This window comes from Eublepharis macularius, chromosome 14 (genome assembly GCF_028583425.1).
Source record: "Eublepharis macularius isolate TG4126 chromosome 14, MPM_Emac_v1.0, whole genome shotgun sequence".
In the NCBI taxonomy this organism is placed as follows: Eukaryota; Metazoa; Chordata; class Lepidosauria; order Squamata; family Eublepharidae; genus Eublepharis; species Eublepharis macularius.
Genome location: NC_072803.1, coordinates 57,117,209 through 57,135,893, shown reverse-complemented (window position 1 = coordinate 57,135,893; position 18,685 = coordinate 57,117,209). Strand labels below are relative to the sequence as shown.

At 47.2% G+C, this 18,685-nt stretch overlaps 1 protein-coding gene across 2 annotated transcripts in view; it reads right to left on the bottom strand.

The window, feature by feature from the left end:
- SH2D3C (SH2 domain containing 3C) overlaps positions 1–18,685 on the bottom strand; it is an 81,171-nt gene that overhangs the window by 1,688 nt on the left and 60,798 nt on the right. For both annotated transcript variants that reach the window (XM_054998589.1, XM_054998590.1), the window contains 8 exons: positions 11,257–11,385; positions 10,312–10,760; positions 9,903–10,027; positions 8,058–8,629; positions 7,504–7,619; positions 6,503–6,674; positions 4,704–4,815; positions 1,440–1,646 (listed from right to left, as the gene is read on the bottom strand). In XM_054998589.1, the coding sequence (XP_054854564.1) occupies positions 1,440–1,646; positions 4,704–4,815; positions 6,503–6,674; positions 7,504–7,619; positions 8,058–8,629; positions 9,903–10,027; positions 10,312–10,760; positions 11,257–11,385 (1,882 nt within the window). The remainder of the gene's footprint in view (positions 1–1,439; positions 1,647–4,703; positions 4,816–6,502; positions 6,675–7,503; positions 7,620–8,057; positions 8,630–9,902; positions 10,028–10,311; positions 10,761–11,256; positions 11,386–18,685) is intronic.

Genomic DNA, 18,685 nt, shown 5'->3' with positions numbered 1-18,685 from the left:
TCGCTTTAAAAATGCATGACATTCTCCCCCTCATATAGCATTGCTTTATTTGATTATTAGATCTTTTTTTTTCACTTTCCTGACTATGCAATCCTGTTGTAGTGTGTGTATTATACCGGTCTTATTGCACTGTTTTATAATTTTGTAATCTAGTTTTGTCTTGGTTAGTGGCAGCTGTCTCAGGTTTCAAATGTTGTCTACAGATTTGTATTGTTAGCAATTATGCTGGCAATTCTGAACATGCTTGTCTATTAATTAATGTCTTGGAATAGGGTTGGCAAACATTAATACCCAACCTTGCATGGTCTGAAATAATTCAGCAAAAACCTTAATTTATAACATAGCCATACATTTTTTTATAATATGACTGTAGGATATTTTGCTTATGATCAGAGCTGTTCACTGTTATTGCTACTTTGACAGTCCTAGAACCTACAAGTCTTCTCTCTTAAGAACACCAGGCCATTTTCATTCTAAACAGTCCCTTCAACAGGCCACAAAACTCTTCTCCTTTCATTGGCTTGGCCCATATCTGTCCCTTCCAAAGATGTCTTTATATCGTGTTGCTCTCCTCGGGATTCATTCACACATGCATGTCCACCATTTTTCTTCCCTTGATAATTTGCATCCAAATATGTTTCTCCAAAGAGCTCAGGGCAGCATATATGGTTCTCCTTCCTCCTTTCTGTTCTCTCACTAACCCTACCGGGTAAGTTAGAAAGACTAAGAGCCAAGCTACAAGTGATGCCTGACACAGGTTGGACACTTGTCAGCTTCCCTCAAAGTCTGATGGGAAATGTAGGCGTCCAGGTCTTGCAGCTTGGGTCTCTATTTAATTGAAGTTGCAGTCTATGGGAGGGAGAACATGCGGTCAGGAGGGGAGTGCAGGCATCGGGCTGTCGCCAGGCCCCCCCTTCCCTTCCGCTGTGTGTGGGGGGGGGGGGGTTCTGTAAACTTTCATTAAATGGAGAGCCAAGCTGTAAGACCAGGACACCTACATTTCCCATCAAAACTTGAGGTAAGCGGACAAGTGTCCAACCTGTGTCAGGCGTCACTTGTAGCTTGGCTCTAAGAGAAAGAGGCTGGCTCACGTTCATATGGCAAGACATAGGTGCAGCAGGGTAATCTGCTTTTTAAGTATATTGGTATCTGCAGTGAGCTATTCATGGAGAGGCAGGGAGTTTAGATATTTTCTTTGCAGCAGGGACTTGTCTGGTAGTCCTGAAAGCCCCAATGCACCTTGAAGATGCTTCATCAGTTCCAGCCTCCCAAACTTCCAAGGTTTGAGACCCACTTTAAGAACGGTCTCATCTTCTCCCACTATTTCCTATCTAAGGAAGGAGCAAATGGATACAGGATATATTATTCTCATGCTACTGAACAGGGACAATTAGAAGTGCATGTTCTGGGATGAATGCGGTCCACATGGCCTTTCTTACCTTGCAGCTTCACCTCTGCATTGGTGAGGTATAGCCCCCCATGATGAGCCACCATCCGTGCTGCCTCCAGGTGGGCCATGACTACCTCCACACCGTCATCCAGGTTTTCCCAGGGCTCAGGGTTGTCTGGAAGGGCTGTGTCCCGTTCCAAAAGTGTGATGAGAGGCACAATATGTGGGAAGGTAGTGTTGGACAGGGGGGGTCCTTCTGAAATAGAAGAGTTGAGAATTTCTCTATCAAGACCTGCCATAGACCCACCTAACTCAGCCTTGACTTGGTTGGTGGCAACTCTAAAGTTTCAGATAAGTTTTGTCTATAGATTTTTATCACTAGTAGTCATATTGGCAATTCCGAACATTAAGTAATGTCTTGGAATAGAGTTACCAAACAATCAGGAGGGGGGGAAATGTTGGCGCTTTAGGGGTGGGAAAGCAAAAGGGTATCTCCATCACCCAATGTTACCTTTTTAATTATACATTGGTGAATAAAGAAAAAGTTCTTTATTCACCAATGTATACTTAAAAAGATAACATTTGTGCTGGACTCTATCCCTGGACTTGGTAGAAATTGTGGGCTATGCCCGCATCACTGGGCTAGCCACCTACGCCTGAGCTAGAAGGTTCCACTCACAGGCCCTGCCCCAATATTTCAAGCAAAGTATTCTCTTTCATTTTTATCCTGCCTTCTCTTCAAGGAGCTTATGATGTCATCTGTGGCTATCTTCCGTTTTAACTGCACAAAACCCATGCGGTAGGTTAGTCTGAAAGATGGTGATTGTTCAAGCTTACCCAGTGAGTTTCATGAGTAAGTGAGGACTGGGCCCAAGTCTTCCCAGTCCTAGTTGCCATAATCACAACACACACTGGCTGTTTGTTGAGCCATCAGCCATCAAAGCATTGAAGCACTGAGCTATAACTGAAAGGTGTCGCCTAAAAAAAGATTCTGTTTGTCTCCTGATATCCTATTACATTTTAGGGCAGATTATTCTGTCTTCCTCCGTCTTTAGTCAGATCAGCATAGTTTGATTCTTAATTTTTATATGGATTTTAAATGTTGGGAACATTTGATATGTGACTCAGCCCAAGACAGTGAGAGAGAACAAGAGAAAGAGAGATCCTTTCTGCACCAGTTAATTTTGCCGGTTAATTATCCAAACTGCACTGATTTATTTTCAACCCTCCACATCGTATTGAGCTATTAATACTGGGTCCATTTTTTTGCAGCTTTCCCCCGGGTTTTCTGGAGTACTCCCCCCCTGCAACTTCTTAGAAAAGCTGTTTTCCAGTCAGCCCTTTCCCCCATGCATAACCTTTATGCCGGCTTTTAGAGTTCAGCCCTCTTCTGGCCATCTCCAGCCCCTTCCAACCCAGTTCATTGTGATTGGCCACTTATTTATCCGGCCACTACCTCTTCCCTCCTTTCCATCCTTCCCCCTCCCCTTCCCTCTCCTTTTCTTTCTATTTCTAAATCCAATGTTGGATCAATGCATCAATAGTTTGCAAGCATGCAGGAGGTGCAAGATTCCCCATTGCTTTCATTGCTTTCATTTTTCTATGACTGTAGGGGTTGGAATATAACAGAGCCCAAATCAGCCAATCAGATAAAGAGAGGCCAGAAAGGAAGATTTTTTGGGAATAGCGACCCCTTCAGAGGTCCAGAGATGCATCAATTTAGCATGTACAAAAAGAAAAAAATTAAAGGGCCAGCACTGTGGACATGCATCAATTTAGCATGCATCAATTTACATCATGCATCAATGTACATGCATCAATTTAGCATGTACAAAAAGAAAAAAATTAAAGGGCCACCAGTGACGCCATTGGTGTCACCTGCACTAGCACTCTTCAATGCTGAATTAAATAATTCAGCATTGTACGGAGTACGGAGCAGAGTAAATAAAGCAACACCACCACACCACCATTACATGGAAAAGGTGTGGAGAGAATCTGGCCAAGCTGATTGCATTGGTTTCAGCTTGACTTCTTGAAAAATGAAGAATAATTCTGGAATACAGAAGGGGTGAGAGAGAGAAAGTAATAGCTTTGTAAAATCAAGAGTTTAATTTTGTCATACCAAACCTGCTGTAGTTCTCTAAGTAGCCACCAGATGGCATACCATCACTACAAGAGCATATGAATGAGGATAAGAGAAATCCTGCCAAACTTTGCTAGGAACTGCATGGTCTTAGTACGGGCAGCGTTCCAGAGAGCCCTTTGTTAAGAAACTTCTACCTAGTTCTAACCTGAGGTGGTAAACTTGTGTCTGGTTTGGTCAGGACTGGACTGCAGGCAGCTGGTTTGCGCAGCCAAATTATTATTATTATTTATTGTGTGCTACTATAGTTTCCCCTGTATAATAAATAATAATAATATTATTATTATTTTTGCCCCCCACAAAACAGCTGGGGAGCTGGGGCCAAGAGGACCTTACCCAAGGCATCTACTAAGCTCATGGCAGTGCGGGATTCGAACCAGTAGAGTGTTGATTCACAGCCGAACACTTAACCACTGTGCTACAGCAGCCAGGAAGAAGGCTTTATAGCTTAGCCTCTGGGGGTGATCCCCTCAATGAGTACCAGGCTTTAGCTGAGATGCCCTCTGGCTGGTCAGAGCCAGTAGTGGGCCGTCATCCAGTCTCACCATAGTTCCTAGCAGTGGCTCTCATTTCTGTGCTCCACGTGTTCTCTCACTCTCCACCCCCACCCCGACCCCCACTCTGGCGAATGGGACAGAATGCTTCTGTGCATTCCGTGCTCCTAACAGACATCAGTTTCCTGTAATCCTTTGCAAGGTCGGGACATGGTTAACGTGCAGAGGGATACATTTTCCAAAGAAGCAAATTGCTGTTCTGAGTTCCAGGGAAGTGTGGTATCGCCACGATGGATGAGCTGACTGTGGGAGAAAGGTATCTGCAAGGGGGGAGGAGGGGGCTGTGCATTTACTCCACCACAACAGAAACCCAGACGTGGTTGAAGGGCATAAGAGCCAGCCGCCTTGCTGAAGTGTAAATGTGGTCAGTGCCCTCTTGAGAGCTCTGTGTACTCCCCACCTTGGGCTCTGTGATGGGAAAGAGGCAGGACAGACATGTCAAATTCCTACGAAGGCCTTGATATTTAGCACGTCTCCTGGCGAGCATCTCAAGCTCTTGAACTGGCTCTCCAGCTCAACACTGTGCGTAGCACCACAGCTCAAACCATTCCGATGGGCACTGGATGGACAGAGGGAACCGTGAGAAACGGGCCAGGAGTCCTGCCCCAATGCCTACCTTTGCCTTCGTTCAGACTCTTTAGGAAAGGCTTCAGTTTCTTCTCGTAGAGGATGGCGCCCTCTGTGTGGCGCTGGCGTAGAACCATCCAGGTCTGCTCCAACCGTGCGATCTGAAAGCAGGGCAAAAGGAGAGGCATGAAGTGGGGGGAGGGGGGCAGCACTAGGCAGGCAGGTCATGGTCTATCAAGGGCTGTTGGTAACCCACCCTATCGCTGAAAGTATTGCTGCCAATGACCGGATGCAAAGGAATCAGGCACCTCCTGGACTGAAATGTCTAAAAGAGCATTGTGCAAAAATTCCCTGTGGGAGGCAGTGCTCCTTGATTCGAGTGGTAAGCAGGAGTCTGACCTACACAAGCAGTTCAACAATTGGGAGGAAACTGCCTAGGTGTCTTGGAATCCCTGTTCTTTAAAATGCTTGATTGAAGACTGGACAACCATCTACTGGGGATGCAGTAAACACAGGCTGTGTTCAGACATCACAACAAACCAAGGTTTGATCAATCTCAGGTTGTTACGGCATCTGAATGCAGATGGTCAAACAACCCAGAGTTGTTGATTGGCATCAAACAGATACTGCAAACTAGGGATTGTAGCTGGTCCGCTAAAAACAGTTTATACTACCTGCAGTTTTTTATAATATATTATATTATATTATAATATAATAATATAATATATAAAAGGCTAAGTATATTCAAGACAACTCACTTCCTACCCAGGTTCACTTCCAAAGGGCACTTCTGTGGAGGGAAGACCAGATGAGGCAGCCAGACCTCCAGAGAGCGCGCCACAGCGGGAAGCCCAGGCCATGAGCAGGCGTTGAGCAGGCGGCAATGCCTGCACCTCGCCTGCACCCAGCTGGGATCAGGAGTGGTAACTATACAAGAGGGGCACCGCTGAGAGCAAAAACTCAATAAATGGAAGACCTTCTGTGGAAACAATCTACTAAGCTAGATGTTCTTAAAGTGCACTGTGCAATAATAAATTAGAAATATAAACTTTGATTAAATACAGTTATTAAGAATATTCTCTACACTAATTAAAGTGCAAGGTGCTCCATTTAGCCCATTTCAATACTCAATATAATGGTAAAGTTCACATCCAAGAATCACAATTACAACGACGACCATACAGTACAAAGTACGGTACAAATCCTATGAGCAGATATTCCAGGTCACCAATACCGGTTAATATTCTCCTTTGCGTTGCAGGCATGCCAAAGCAAGTTGACTGGTATGCGAGACATCACTTTTCTTGCGGCCATTATCAATTCATTCTTGTTACATTTACTGAAAGATTTATTGAAATGGTATCTTTTAAGTATTTATTGTGAGAATCTTGTAATGTGACCTGGAATATCTGTTCATAGGAATTCGTAGAAGCACTTTCAGCACTTTCTTTATTGCACTGTTTAAATACCATAAAAATCCATACCATTTTTTAGAAATTCCTAATTGTTTTGGGATATTAGTTTTGATTGATTGTGGTTTAATGATATAGTAGCCCTGGCAGGGGGTGGGGGATCCCCTTCTGTTTCTACTCATTATAGTGAATCAAAATAGTGCCCCGTCGGGGTCAGTCTGGGCAACTCAAAATGGCAGCTGCCATCCAGGGTCTCAGGCTGAGGTCTTTCACATCACCTGAATTGGAGATGCCAGAGATTGAACTGGGGACCTTCTCCGTGCCAAGCAGATGCTCTGCCACTGAGCCACAGCTCCTCCAGTCTCTGTGGTCGCCCAGGGCAATGAGGACCCGGGGTTTCCTGAGAACCTGCACGCACTGAGGGCCCCCCTAGTACCTGAGTCATTTCGAGTGCATTCATCACAGCAGCAAAACTGAACATGTTGCCCATGGTGCTCTTCAGCTCTGCTGCCAACTGGATGGTCTTGTGGAGGAGGGAGGCCCTTTCGTCCATGCTGCCTGTACAGCCCAGAATGTCGACAGCGATCATGATGGACATGGTGTGGAACCTGGGATGTAAGAAGGGAGAAGGGAATGAGAAGGCCCGCCAGGAGACCCAAATGGGAAGGGGGCTCTTGCAGGCCCTGGCAAGCAGCTGCAAACATGGCATCTGGAACTTGCATCACTGGCACGGTGCAAGGAGGTCCTGCGTTTGGGTTGCCAACCTCCAGCTTTGACCCCCCCCCCTTTGGAGGTTGGGCACCATGGCATTATACCTTGCTGAGGTCCCGCCCCTCCCCAGACCCCGCTCCTCTGAGGCTCCTCCCCCAAATCTCCAAGAATTTCCCAACCTGCAGTTGGCAATCCTATCCTGCATGCTGATTAGCAATAGCAGGCATGGCCCTTGAATTTTCAAGGCTTTCAGAGAGCCAGTTTAGTATAGTGGTCAAGAGCGGCAGGACTCTAATCTGGAGAGGCAGGTTTGATTCCCCACTCCTCCGCTTGGAGCCAGCTGGATGACCTTGGGACAGTCACAGCTTTTCAGAGCTCTCTCAACCCCACCCACCTCACAGGGTGATTGTCAGAAGGATAACAACAACATACTTTGTAAACCACTCTGAGTGGGCATTAAGTTGTCCTGAAGGGCAGTATATAAATCAAATGTTGTTGTTATCTTTGCAGCCCTTAGGACCAGAAACGTGCTTTTTTAAAAGCAAGAGCTGAGATTGCTGACCTCAATACCAGATTCCACACTTGTCCAGCCTTTGCATTCACACAGTGCTGGTAGTGGAGGGATGGACCTGACCCAGCAGTGAGCTGCAGGAGATGCCTGCCCCACTGATCTTCACCCTCTCCTGGTTCTCCCATTTTTCTATCTGGATAGCCTTTGTGTTGTACCTTTCCAGCAAGTCCAGGCGAAGTTGATGTCCGTGGGGTAGCGTGAGCAGCTCCATCCCCGAGCTCACTCCCATGAGCCTCTGCATCTCCTTGGTAACACCCAGTATCCTAGCAACCTGCAACAAAGAGAGAAAGCTGTTTAGTCTCTCTCCTTATACGGAGGAGAGGGGAATCACCAGGAGTCGCAGAGGAAATGTTTGGCTCAGCTGCACAAAACATTTGGGGACAGGCTCAGGAATGAAAGAAACCCTCTTGTGACAGCAACGTCCTTGGCTCCAGCCTGAGGACAGCAGATAACAGGCTGCCCTGGACTAACTAAGGGACAGACTGGCTCAGGGGACCCCTTTGGCATACAGCTTTTGGGGCTTGGCAGGCCTTCTGCCAGAGCGAGCCTATGCTTGTGCCAAAGGATGAAGAGCCTTCGAGTCACAGAGCCGAGTGGGCCTCCCAAACAGAAATCCAAAAGCCATAACCGCTGCACAGCTAGTATGAGCTCCCCCTTCCTGAGAAACAGACCGCCGAGCGGAACCACCCCCTCACCAAACGCCCCGTACCAGGCAGTCCACTTTGGTGATGTGCTTGGCCAGGATCTTTGCATCCACCTCCGCCAGAAGCTCCTTGACTTTTTTAAGCACGGCCATTTCCAAGGGCTTGTTTTCCAAAGGGATGAGGAGGGAGCGGAACACCGCTGGGTTGAAGGAGGAGGACCTCTCCACTATGGGGACCACGAAGCCCGGAGCGTCCTGACTGGGCTTCTTCCTGGGCCCAGCCTCTGCCTCAGAGCCGTTCAGAGAGGGCCCCTTCGGACCCTCGTCTCCCTTTAGCCTGTCCACGTAGCTCTTGGCGGGCACCTGTTTGCCATCCTGAGCTGGCCTTTCCCAGCTGATGGGGGAAGGGGGGTGAAGCTGGCAGTAATGACCCGTGTCTGGATCGCTGTAGCTGTTCACGGAGGGAGAAGGAGATGCCCTCGAGTGTCCATGGGAAGGGGTGGAGTGGGTGCTGTCAGGGTGTTCGGCCTTGCCGTTGTTCCCTTGGCACAGCTGGGGCTCACTGGACCTCCTTAGGACAGGAGAGGCTGGGGCGAGACTGCTGGCTGCCTGGCTTGCTTGTGGTTTTAGTCGCGTAACTGCAAAGAGAAGGGAAAAGGTCTTGTGATCACAGGCTGGACATGGTGCAACTAAGGTTACCAACTCCAGGGTTGAAAATTCCCAGAGATGTGGGAGGTGGCTCACGAAAGCTCATACCCTGCCACAAATTTTGTTAGTCTTATAGGTGCTACTGGACTCTTGCTCTTTTCTACTGCTACAGACAAACACGGCTACCCATTTTGATCAGAGTCCACCCAGCGCACCCTGTTACCAACAGGGGGGGGGATGTTTCCGGGAAGCTCACAAACACACACGGAGGCAGCTGCCCTGCTCAGCTTCTTTGCTGATACTCAGAGGTATATTGCCTCTAAACATGGAGGGGTTCTATTTAGTTGTTGTGGCTACCATTTGGAACGTGGTGGAACGGAGTTCCAGCATCTCTTGAAAATGGTCACATGGCCAGTGGCCCCGCCCCCTGATCTCCAGACAGAGAGGAGTTTAGATTGCCCTCCATGCCGGCACAGAGGGCAATCTCAACTCCCCGCTGTCTGGAGATCAGGGGGCGGGGCCACCAGCCATGTGACCATTTTCGCCAAAGGGCGATTTAAACTTTTAAAAACTCCCCCTTTGTTCCAGCTGACCCAAAGTGACCTCATTGTGCAGTCCCGGAAGTGTGCACACACTTTGCGCGTGTGCATGTGGTACCAGGGGCACTACCTCCCGCCAGGAGTTGCCCCTGTGCTGGCAACCCACTGAGTTCCACCACTTCTTTTCCCAGTAAAAAAGCTCTGGCAGCTATCTGTTGATAAGACCTGTCCTCAATGGATTTCCATCTAACCCAGTTGCCATGACCACATCTTGCGGCAAAGAATTCCACAAGTTAATTAAGTGCTCTGTAAAGAATTCAATCTCTTGTTCTCTGGGACCAACAAAATCATATTGTATTTAAGTCACTCTTTGAGCCTTGTAATTGAAGTCACGAATTTCAGAATCTTGGATGCGGACATTACTGTGGGGGAATATATTCTTTCAAATTTCTCCATTTCTGCAGCCCGAGTGGGAACAGGTTCCCACTGAAGGGTACACAAAAAAGTCCTTAGGAGACTGTCACATCTCAGAACACACCTAGGACTCTCCTATGTTTCAATGCACACACACATACCCTCCATGTCAAAATCTAAAACGGTCCACTAAAGGGATGGTTTCCTATGCCATTGTAGGTTCAACTTTCCTTTTCATTTCTTCAGTGTCTCCCCCATGTTCTTGTTATGGAGATCAGCAGCTCGTCTCTATGGGTTTAGTCCTCCCTACCTGTGCTGTAGGCTGGAGTTGCTGGGTTCTCAGAAATAGGAGACATTGGGGAGTGGAGATCTTGGATCTGGTCCACACTGACGGCGCAGTTACGGATGATGTCTCGGTGATGTGGTAAGGAGACACTGGGCAAGGGAAAGGACAGCGAAAATGTCATTCAATAGGTCACAACATAGGAGTGTAAGGTTTCCACAGGATTACAAGCCTCATAATTACAGTTCTAAAGTCTCCAAGGCTGCTATGTCTCTCCCAGCTGGGAAGCCTTTCTCTGACATCAGAGCACGCGAGCCAATGGCAGCCTAGCCTTGCTCTGTGATGTCAGGGGCAATCTACCATTGAAAAAGAAATGGACACTGACAGCTGGTTGTACTACTAACTAGCAAGCAAATATATAACCAAGCAATGTTACCTCGTTGGGCACCCATCGCCCCTTGTGATCTTGTCAGCCGTCAATCCATCTGTCATAGTGATGCTCCTTCGTTTGATGTGCCCGCCTTTCTGGCTGGAGTGGCTATGTGAGCCACTGTGTTTCCCATTGGCAAGTCCATAGCTGGCCTCCAGATAGCGCAAAGGGAAGGTTCGGTTGATGGGGCAGTAGAAGATCGCCCCGCTCTGCTCTGAGACCGGCTTGCGGTTGCCCACATAGAATCGCACCAGGGCTGGCACATTGTCGAAGCTCTCCTGTTCAAACAGATACTGGATGTGGGTGTGGCCGTCGCTGGATTTCACCATCACCTTGTTGATTTTGAAATGGAGGGGCTCATTCCGCCAGCGGCACGTTAATACGTAATCCCCAAGACTGGTAAGCGAATCGCGTATCAAGAAGTCCCCGTTTCTCTGCACCAGACTCTCCGATACCTGAAAGACCAGAAGGAAAACTTTAGTCCAATGTTGCTATTTTGCAGTACCATGGAAAAGTCTAGGCTTTTGGGTGCTGGTTCTTTCTACCCCGTTTCTCATTTTGGGCTGCTTCCACATGGAGCACAAAGTGCACATTTTCTGCACTTTGGCTTCCAAACTGCAAAGCTTTTTGGAGCATCCGTGCAATGTGGCGCTCTAACCAGGCTCTCATTGTCTTTTCCCCATTCTCAGTACACTCTTTCCCAAATGTTCTGCACTCTGATCTTTTGGGGGAAAACCAGGTAGATTGAAACACAATTATAAAGAAATTTTTCTGCATGGGCATCAATCGACTGAGAAACAAATACATTTAAAACTACCTTTGTCTTTTGGGGATTCTCAAACCAGTGGAGAGAGAAGGGTAACAACTGTTTTAAGAGGCATGTGTGAATTCAGGTTTTGACCTTTGAAGCAAGTCATTCATAACCTTTCTGGCTGGTGGACTGACTCTCACCTCCCGGGGGATGCGCCCATGATACCAGGCGTGGCTGCGAAGGTCTGTGCTGCTGAGTTTCAGTTCCTCTTCCAGCTCCTTATGAAGCTTCTCGGGTGATGAATCAAGGATGTACTTCTCCTTAGAGAACTGCAGAGAAAGAGAGACGGAAGACTATCAGCTATCAACTAGTTTATTTACACGAAATATTTACCGGCCGTCTTACCGTTAAAATTGCCAGAGGCAGATCACAATGTCTGCTTAAAACACCAATGATAGGCATTAAAATAAAATCGATACCATAACTGCTTAAGGTGACAAAAGTAGAAAAGTATTTTGAAACAGCAACAAGAATAGCTTAAACTGGTAACCATGTAATCGACAGCAAAACGATCGCAATACTAATACCAGAAGCAAAATTATTGTTAAAAAGGGGCTCAATGTCAATCAAAGAACAGATACAAACTTAAAAACAGTTTTAAAAGCAAAAAATTTTGATCTAATAGCCAGCAATCAAAACAGATCAGATACCAGCAAAGAACTTAAAAAGTTATTCAACATACTTCTTCTATTGGTGGAATGCAGTAGCGGTCCCAAAGCATTGCCCAAGGAAAGATATCTCAAAACAGAAGCTGCCATACCCTAATCTTTCTAATAGAAGTCCCCTCAGAATCCCACTCAGGTCTATTCAGTGGGGCAGTATTTTTAAGATGGCACTGTACAGAGGGCAAAACTGCCCCAGGGTTTGGGGGAGGGATTTTCACAATGACATCACAGGTGAACCAACAAATCAATGTTGTGCACAGCCCGTATCAAAACTGCAGAACCAAGCTGGTTGGTTGTTGTGTTTTCAGGGCTCAGCCCTGGAAAGGAAAACTGTATTCTGGGGTGCTTTGACATTGGGCTGAGTATTCTAAAAATGCTACCAGCAGACTCATAATGCCATCAGCAGTCCAAGCATAACACGATGCAATCTTGCTTTATCATCCTACACAACCCCTCTCTGCTCCATGAAGAAATATTACAGCTATTCTTCAAACCATCAGTGGATTGGGAACCTCTTTTGCCATGCACAAAACAACAGGTTAAATCCAACCTGATTTTGAGGGAGGCTCCTTACATTTGGACAAAAGCTTTAAACTTCAGCCAAAAAGAAAAGTGGGATATAGATTATTAGGCAGGCAGGCAACCTTTGATCACTGGAGAGGTAGGATAGAGTTAGGATTAGATATGGGCACGAACCACAAAAAAACCGAACCATGAGGTTCATGGTTCGTGGGTTTTCACGAACCAGGAACCACGAACTGGCACAAATGGGGACCAGTTTACGAACCAGTTCGTGGTTTGTGAGGTTTAAATGCCCCTTTCCCTAGGGAAATGGCCATTTAAAATGCCCCTTTACGACCCCAACGAACCAGTAGGCCAGTTCGTGGAAGTTTGTGGAAACGAGCTTCTGCGAACCACAAACCAGCTTGGTTCGTGCGTTTTTTTGGGTCGTAATTTGATTCATGCCCATCTCTAGTTAGGATCCACTTCAATGGAATGTGAGGTATAAAATGGCGGTGGGTGCTACGCAAGCTTTCAAATCGCACAGCGTAGATGAAAGGGAAAAATAGCTATCTATTGGTCACCTCAAACTAAAAAATGAGGGCAAAACTAGATCTTGCAAGAGAAGCAAGGGCCTCCCGGACCCATTTTTGCTCACATGGGATTGAGGGTGCTTGCAGGGTGAGTGAAATTCTCCACCCCAAAAACGTTTAGTTGTTTTCCCCCTTTAGCAAGGGTCTGAAATCAGAAATGGGGCCAACTCAGGGGTAGGGAACAGCCTCAGAACAGGCATTTGCTGGTGAGAATTCACAGTCAAATGGCTTACACACCCTTCCTGCTCCTTCCCTCCAATTAATCCCCACCACCACCAGCAGCCTGCATTAGCCTTATGAGAGAGAGAGAAGACTGGGAAACTCATGCCTATCTCCCTGATATTACCCCAACTCTTCTGATTTAGATTAGAAGTATTTGGCTAGCAATCCACATTTCTATTGTCTCTCTCTCTCTTTTTAAAAGAATTTTATTTAAAAAGAAATAGACGATAGAAAAAGCTTTGATAGTATACAAAGTAGTAGATTTAGGCTACAATAAAAAAAGAAGCATATATACAAGATATATAACAACACAACTAAATTACAAAATACTTTCTCCCTCTCCTTAATTACTTGTACCCAAAATGTTATACTTAACATTCTATATTCAGTCTTATACTTCATGTTTTATATTCTCCATTTTTGAAATTGATGTCCATATTAACTATTCTTGATTTTTCTCACTTTCCAACTACATACTCTAAAAAATCTCTCAATTTTTCCTGAAATTCCAGCATTGGTCTGTTATGCATATAAGAAGTTAGTTTAGCCATAGATGCTTATTCATGCATTTCATTCATCCAGTCATACACACCTGGACAAAATTCTGTTTACCATTGTTTTGCATATACAACTCTCACAGCGGTCACTATATACTTAAAAAGTTCACCACGTACTTTTGTAATATTACTTGGTAAGTGGTTTAATAACATACTTTTAGGATTCAGCTCAAAATGGAGCTTTAATGTCTTTTGGATCTCTTGTATTTTTATCCAATATCTTCTTGCTTTTTTGCATGTCCACCCAGGGCTAGATTGAGAGGGGGGCAGGTGGGGTAGTCTGCCCCCGGCGCCGCCAGGGAGGGGGCGCCGGGAGCAGCTGCCAGCTGCCAGAGTGTGCAGGCTGCAGCATGGGCAGCCTCGCAGCCCCCTGCGCTGCCTTTCGCCTGCCCCGTGGGACAGGGGGCAGCCAGCTTGCCACGCACCCCGTCCTGCAGGGCAGGCAAAGGGCAGGCGCATGGTGTGGGCAGCTTCGCAGCCCCCTGCGCTGCCTTCTGCCTGCCCTGCAGGACAGGGGGCATGCGGCATGCGGCATGCACCTGCGCCATTTGCCTGCGGGGAGGTGAATGGCGCGGACGGCTTCCCAGCCCTGCACGCAGCCTCCGCTGCCCTGCGTGATGACGTCACCAAAATGACGTCATCAAGCCGTGCCGGGGAGCGCATGTGCACTGTGCGCGCGTGAGAGGTCAGACTAGGGTTGTTCCGGGTGCCAGCAACCCTAGATCCGGCCCTGTGTCCACCACATATGATAGTGTTGCATGCATGCACTGACATTTCCAACACTGTCCACTATAGCCCTTATTGGTTCTTGCAATATCTTTAGGGCCAATATACCATCTGAAGAACATTTTGTGCCAATTCTCTCTTAGCAACTGACAGTCTGTAAATTTGATTTCTTTGGTCCATAAATTGTCCCACTGACTCATAGAAATGCTTTCTCCAAGATTTTTCATCCATTTTATCATACATGTTTAACTTGTTCTGTTTCTGTGGCATATTGCAATGAATTTTTGTATACTTTTCCTAATAAATGCTTTAAATCTCCACTGATCAGTTGTTCAAACTCTGTTTTCTCTCTTAATCTGCCACCTTCTTTGGATAGTTATTCCTTACATTTGGACACCATTTGATACTACATTAACCATGAAAGAGTTTTCCCTTGAGCTTGAGTTTCTTGCCATGTCTTTATCTTTCCTTGTTTATCCATCATACATGCATAGTTTACATGCTCGGTTTTATTTCTTGTAATAGCATCATAGTAGGTGTCTATTAGTGATGTCGGCGGTGAAGTTGGCGGGCTTAATCTATTTCTACATTGAAACCATATTTTAAGTAGTCCATCGCTCAAAATATGAGTGCCATCTTGCTTCTGAATCGTTTTCTATTGCCTCTTGACAAATTTGGCGTCAGGAATCATACATTTGCCAGAAGCAGCCCGTATTTATTAATGCAAGGAGATGAGGCTGCTTCTGCCAAAAGAGTGCGAGCAGCTGCGTTTCCCTCCTCAGAATTCACCTGCCAGTCTCAGAGCTGCGGGCTGTGAGGGAGGAAAAAAACGAAGAGGCATCTCTAAGCCATCTTGCCTTGTTAAAAGCTATAGAGTGGCTCTGCTCTTCTCCTCACCCTTTGCCAGGATCTCCAACGGGGTAAACAAGGTCTCTTCTGGATGGGTTTCCTGGCCCTGATTAACCAGTCGCCAGCACAGCGCTCCGCTACCTGCACGTGGCTGCCAGCATTACCGCTGACTGGGAAGCAGGCCAAGTGTAAACAGACCTGTCAGCTAACATGAGCTGCGACGTGGTTTCTGCAGCAAAAGGCCTGTCAGCAGAGGAGACCAAACTGACACAGTAGTTTGACCACCCAACTCAGAGGCCACACACCTCGGCTGTGGCGTTGTGCAGGTGTTCACGAGAGGATCAAGAACCCCGCTTGCCCTCTCTCTTCTTTCCAGCTGAGCAGCCTGAGTGATCTGGTTATCCTGGGGGATGAAAACTTCCCCCAGGCCCTATCGCCTCTCCAACTCGGCAACCCAACAGAGCCTGACATCACCGAGTTATTTCGGTCTGTCGGAAGAGTCTCAGTAGACCGAGGACACAGTGATGCAAGCTCAGCAGAAGTGGAGCCCTCAAGGAAAACAATGAGGGGGGGGGGGAGCCAGCACTTTTCGCCAGCAAAGAGAAGCGCCGAATCCTCGACCAAGTCGTCTGTCGTGGGCGCTGCAGCAGCTGGCGCAGGCCTCACACACCCCATTGCCACAGAAGCTGCCTCGGAAAGCAATTCAGAATTCAGCAAACCAAGACGGCTTGCAGAAGCACATGCTGGTTTCAGTGTGGGGAGGCTGCACTTCCGTTTAACGTTTTGTATTTTTGAAGCTGTGGAAAGCAGCAGACGTGAGGCTTCGGCTTCGTATCCACCTGCCGTCTTTGAGCATACCTACTAATCAGCCCTCCTCCTCCTCCTCCTATCACACCTCTGCACATGCTTGCTGCCCCTTTATTGACTCTGCCTCCCTCATCTTTGCGCTTCTTTACCATCTTCCCCACGGCCACCAGCTGCAGATCCTGGGATATCATGAAAGGGCAGCAAATTGTCAATGACACCCTGGATGTGTGGCTCTCCTTGGGGGGGGGGCACAGCTAATGAAAAGTGAGCAGGGTGGACTTAACAAGATGTGTGGATGGTTAAAAATTGACATTTGAAGGAGACAGGGAGGGGGAAAGAGGGGGAAATCCTAGGGGGAGGTAAAATCTTCCTTTGGTGGGAGATGGCCAGGTTGACCAGTCATGGGCTGGGGTTCGATTTGGTATGCTTAGGGCCAAGCTACAAGTGATGAATGACACTTGCCTGGCAAGTGAACAGACTCGCGTGTATTCCTCCCTGTTCACTTGCCATTCACTTGCGCTCCACTTGGAGCGCAAGTGAATGGCAAGTGAACAGGGAGGAATACACGTGTCATTTGTCACTTGTAGCTTGGCCCTTAGAAGCAAGCTAACTCTGGGCACCCTGTCTTGGATAAGAGCCAAAGCATTAGGGAAAGCGTTAAGTACTCGGCCATTTCCTGATTCTAAGTCCACCTGTCAGGGGGCGCACAGAGTGCCGAACATCATGTCACATTTGGCTCTTAATTTGAACATCTGAAGCCCGCAAGCACCGCATATCAGGCCACTGGCCCATCGAGCCCAGCACCATCTGCTCTGATTGGCAGCAGCCCTTCAGGATTTTATGCAATCTGAAGAGAAACCAGAGGATTTTATGCAGTGAAAAGTGTTTCCCCGCTCCTGAGATCCTTTAACAGCAACTGGACTCGATTTTTTTTTCTGCATGCAAAACACGTGCTCTGCCAATTTCTCTCACTGTGTTAGATGGGGGTTTCCCGTGCTGGATTCTTTAGACATTTTATTATTAATTTAGTAGCAGTGAGAAGATCGGTGACAGCAGAGCCAAACTACAAGTGACGCCTTACACAGGTTGGACACTTGTCAGCTTCCCTCAAGTTTTGATGGGAAATGTAGGCGTCCTGGTTTTACAGCTTGGCTCTCCATTACAGCTGCAAGACCAGGATGCCTACATTTCCCATCAAAACTTGAGGGAAGCCGACAAGTGTCCAACCTGTGTAAGGCGTCACTTGTAGTTTGGCTCTTTAGAGACAACTCCCCCCTCCTGCTCTCCCTCTTTCACCCTTTCCTCATGCTTCTAGCCCTGTACAGCTACTGTGAACGACCCACCTGGGACAGCAAGGGCTAGAAATCTGAACAAACCAATGTTGGAGCCGGTGGTCAATCAAGGAGAGCAGAAAGAACAATCCTGTTGCTTTTCTCATGGGCAGGGAGACATTTCCCAAGTTTCCAGTGGGATGGGTTATTCACACCACAAGGCTTGTTGAATACGCCCCCCTCCCCTCCTGCACGATGCAACAAATAACATAAAGATTTAATCCATCACGTGTCAATGTGGCAAAGAAGTTGGGGGCAGGGGGGTCTCAGGTAGATACTGAGGAAAGATGGCTACGGACCTGTTAAGTCACAGGCGGTTCCAAGGCAGCCTTTCTGACTGGACGAGAGATCCCTTTGGAATAAACAGCAGAGGCAGGCTGACAGCATTTCTTGCCTTGGTCTGTTTATTCACAAAGGTACAAGAACAGCAAGTGGCAAGCCAGGCCTGGTTCAGGCTACTGCCCCAAAGCAAAGTACGCCCGTTCTCTTCTAGGCCTGCACCACAGCCAGACAGGTCCAGGAGGGAATGCCTGTCACCTTTGGTGCCACCGATGGCTGACAGCATCAGCCCGTCTCAGTTTGCAGCCCCAAACAGTCACATGGGTGACTTGGCCAGAGGGCAGTCCCGGCTGCTCATGAATGCCCGTCCAGCTGCTGCATCCTAGAACCTACTTCTAGACCCCTCCTAAAAATGCTTTCTTAGCACGCTGTAAACTCAGAGACAGCTCTTCTCTCTGCCCCCATTTCAAATTGCAGGGATTGGTATCAATTCCAGGAGCCACTAGCCATTTAAGGCCAGTCCTCAAGGTACTGTTGTTCACCGGTGAGTATCATACTCTATAGCAACCTAGAGGGTGGATGGAGGAGGGCTTAACTAAAGAACACATTCAAATCAATATAGCAATGATTAAATGATGCATACACTTCTGTATCAATGTAATGGAGTAGTATCTCTGTTGATAAAGCAAAGGGCTTAAGTGCACAGCAGACGACACCTTCCTCCCCTTGATCTCTATACCAATTACATAAAACTTCCACTTCTCCAACTGCGGAACTCAACACTGACACAACTCTAGGGAACAGCGTTCCCATTTTCCTTAAGATCTGCCTACTTCAGGGTTATGGCAGCCTCTCCGAAATTTCTGAAAGGGGATTTTATGAAGAGGATGTCTGTGTTGCACCTGTTTGCAGAGTATGGCCCTAACAACATTTGAACGAGAAGCTCTTAGTCCCTGTGAGAGAAGCTACTGCGATGCCTCTGTTACAGACAGGTGACTTAGGGAGCAATCCTAAGCAAGTTTACTTGGAAGTAAGTCCC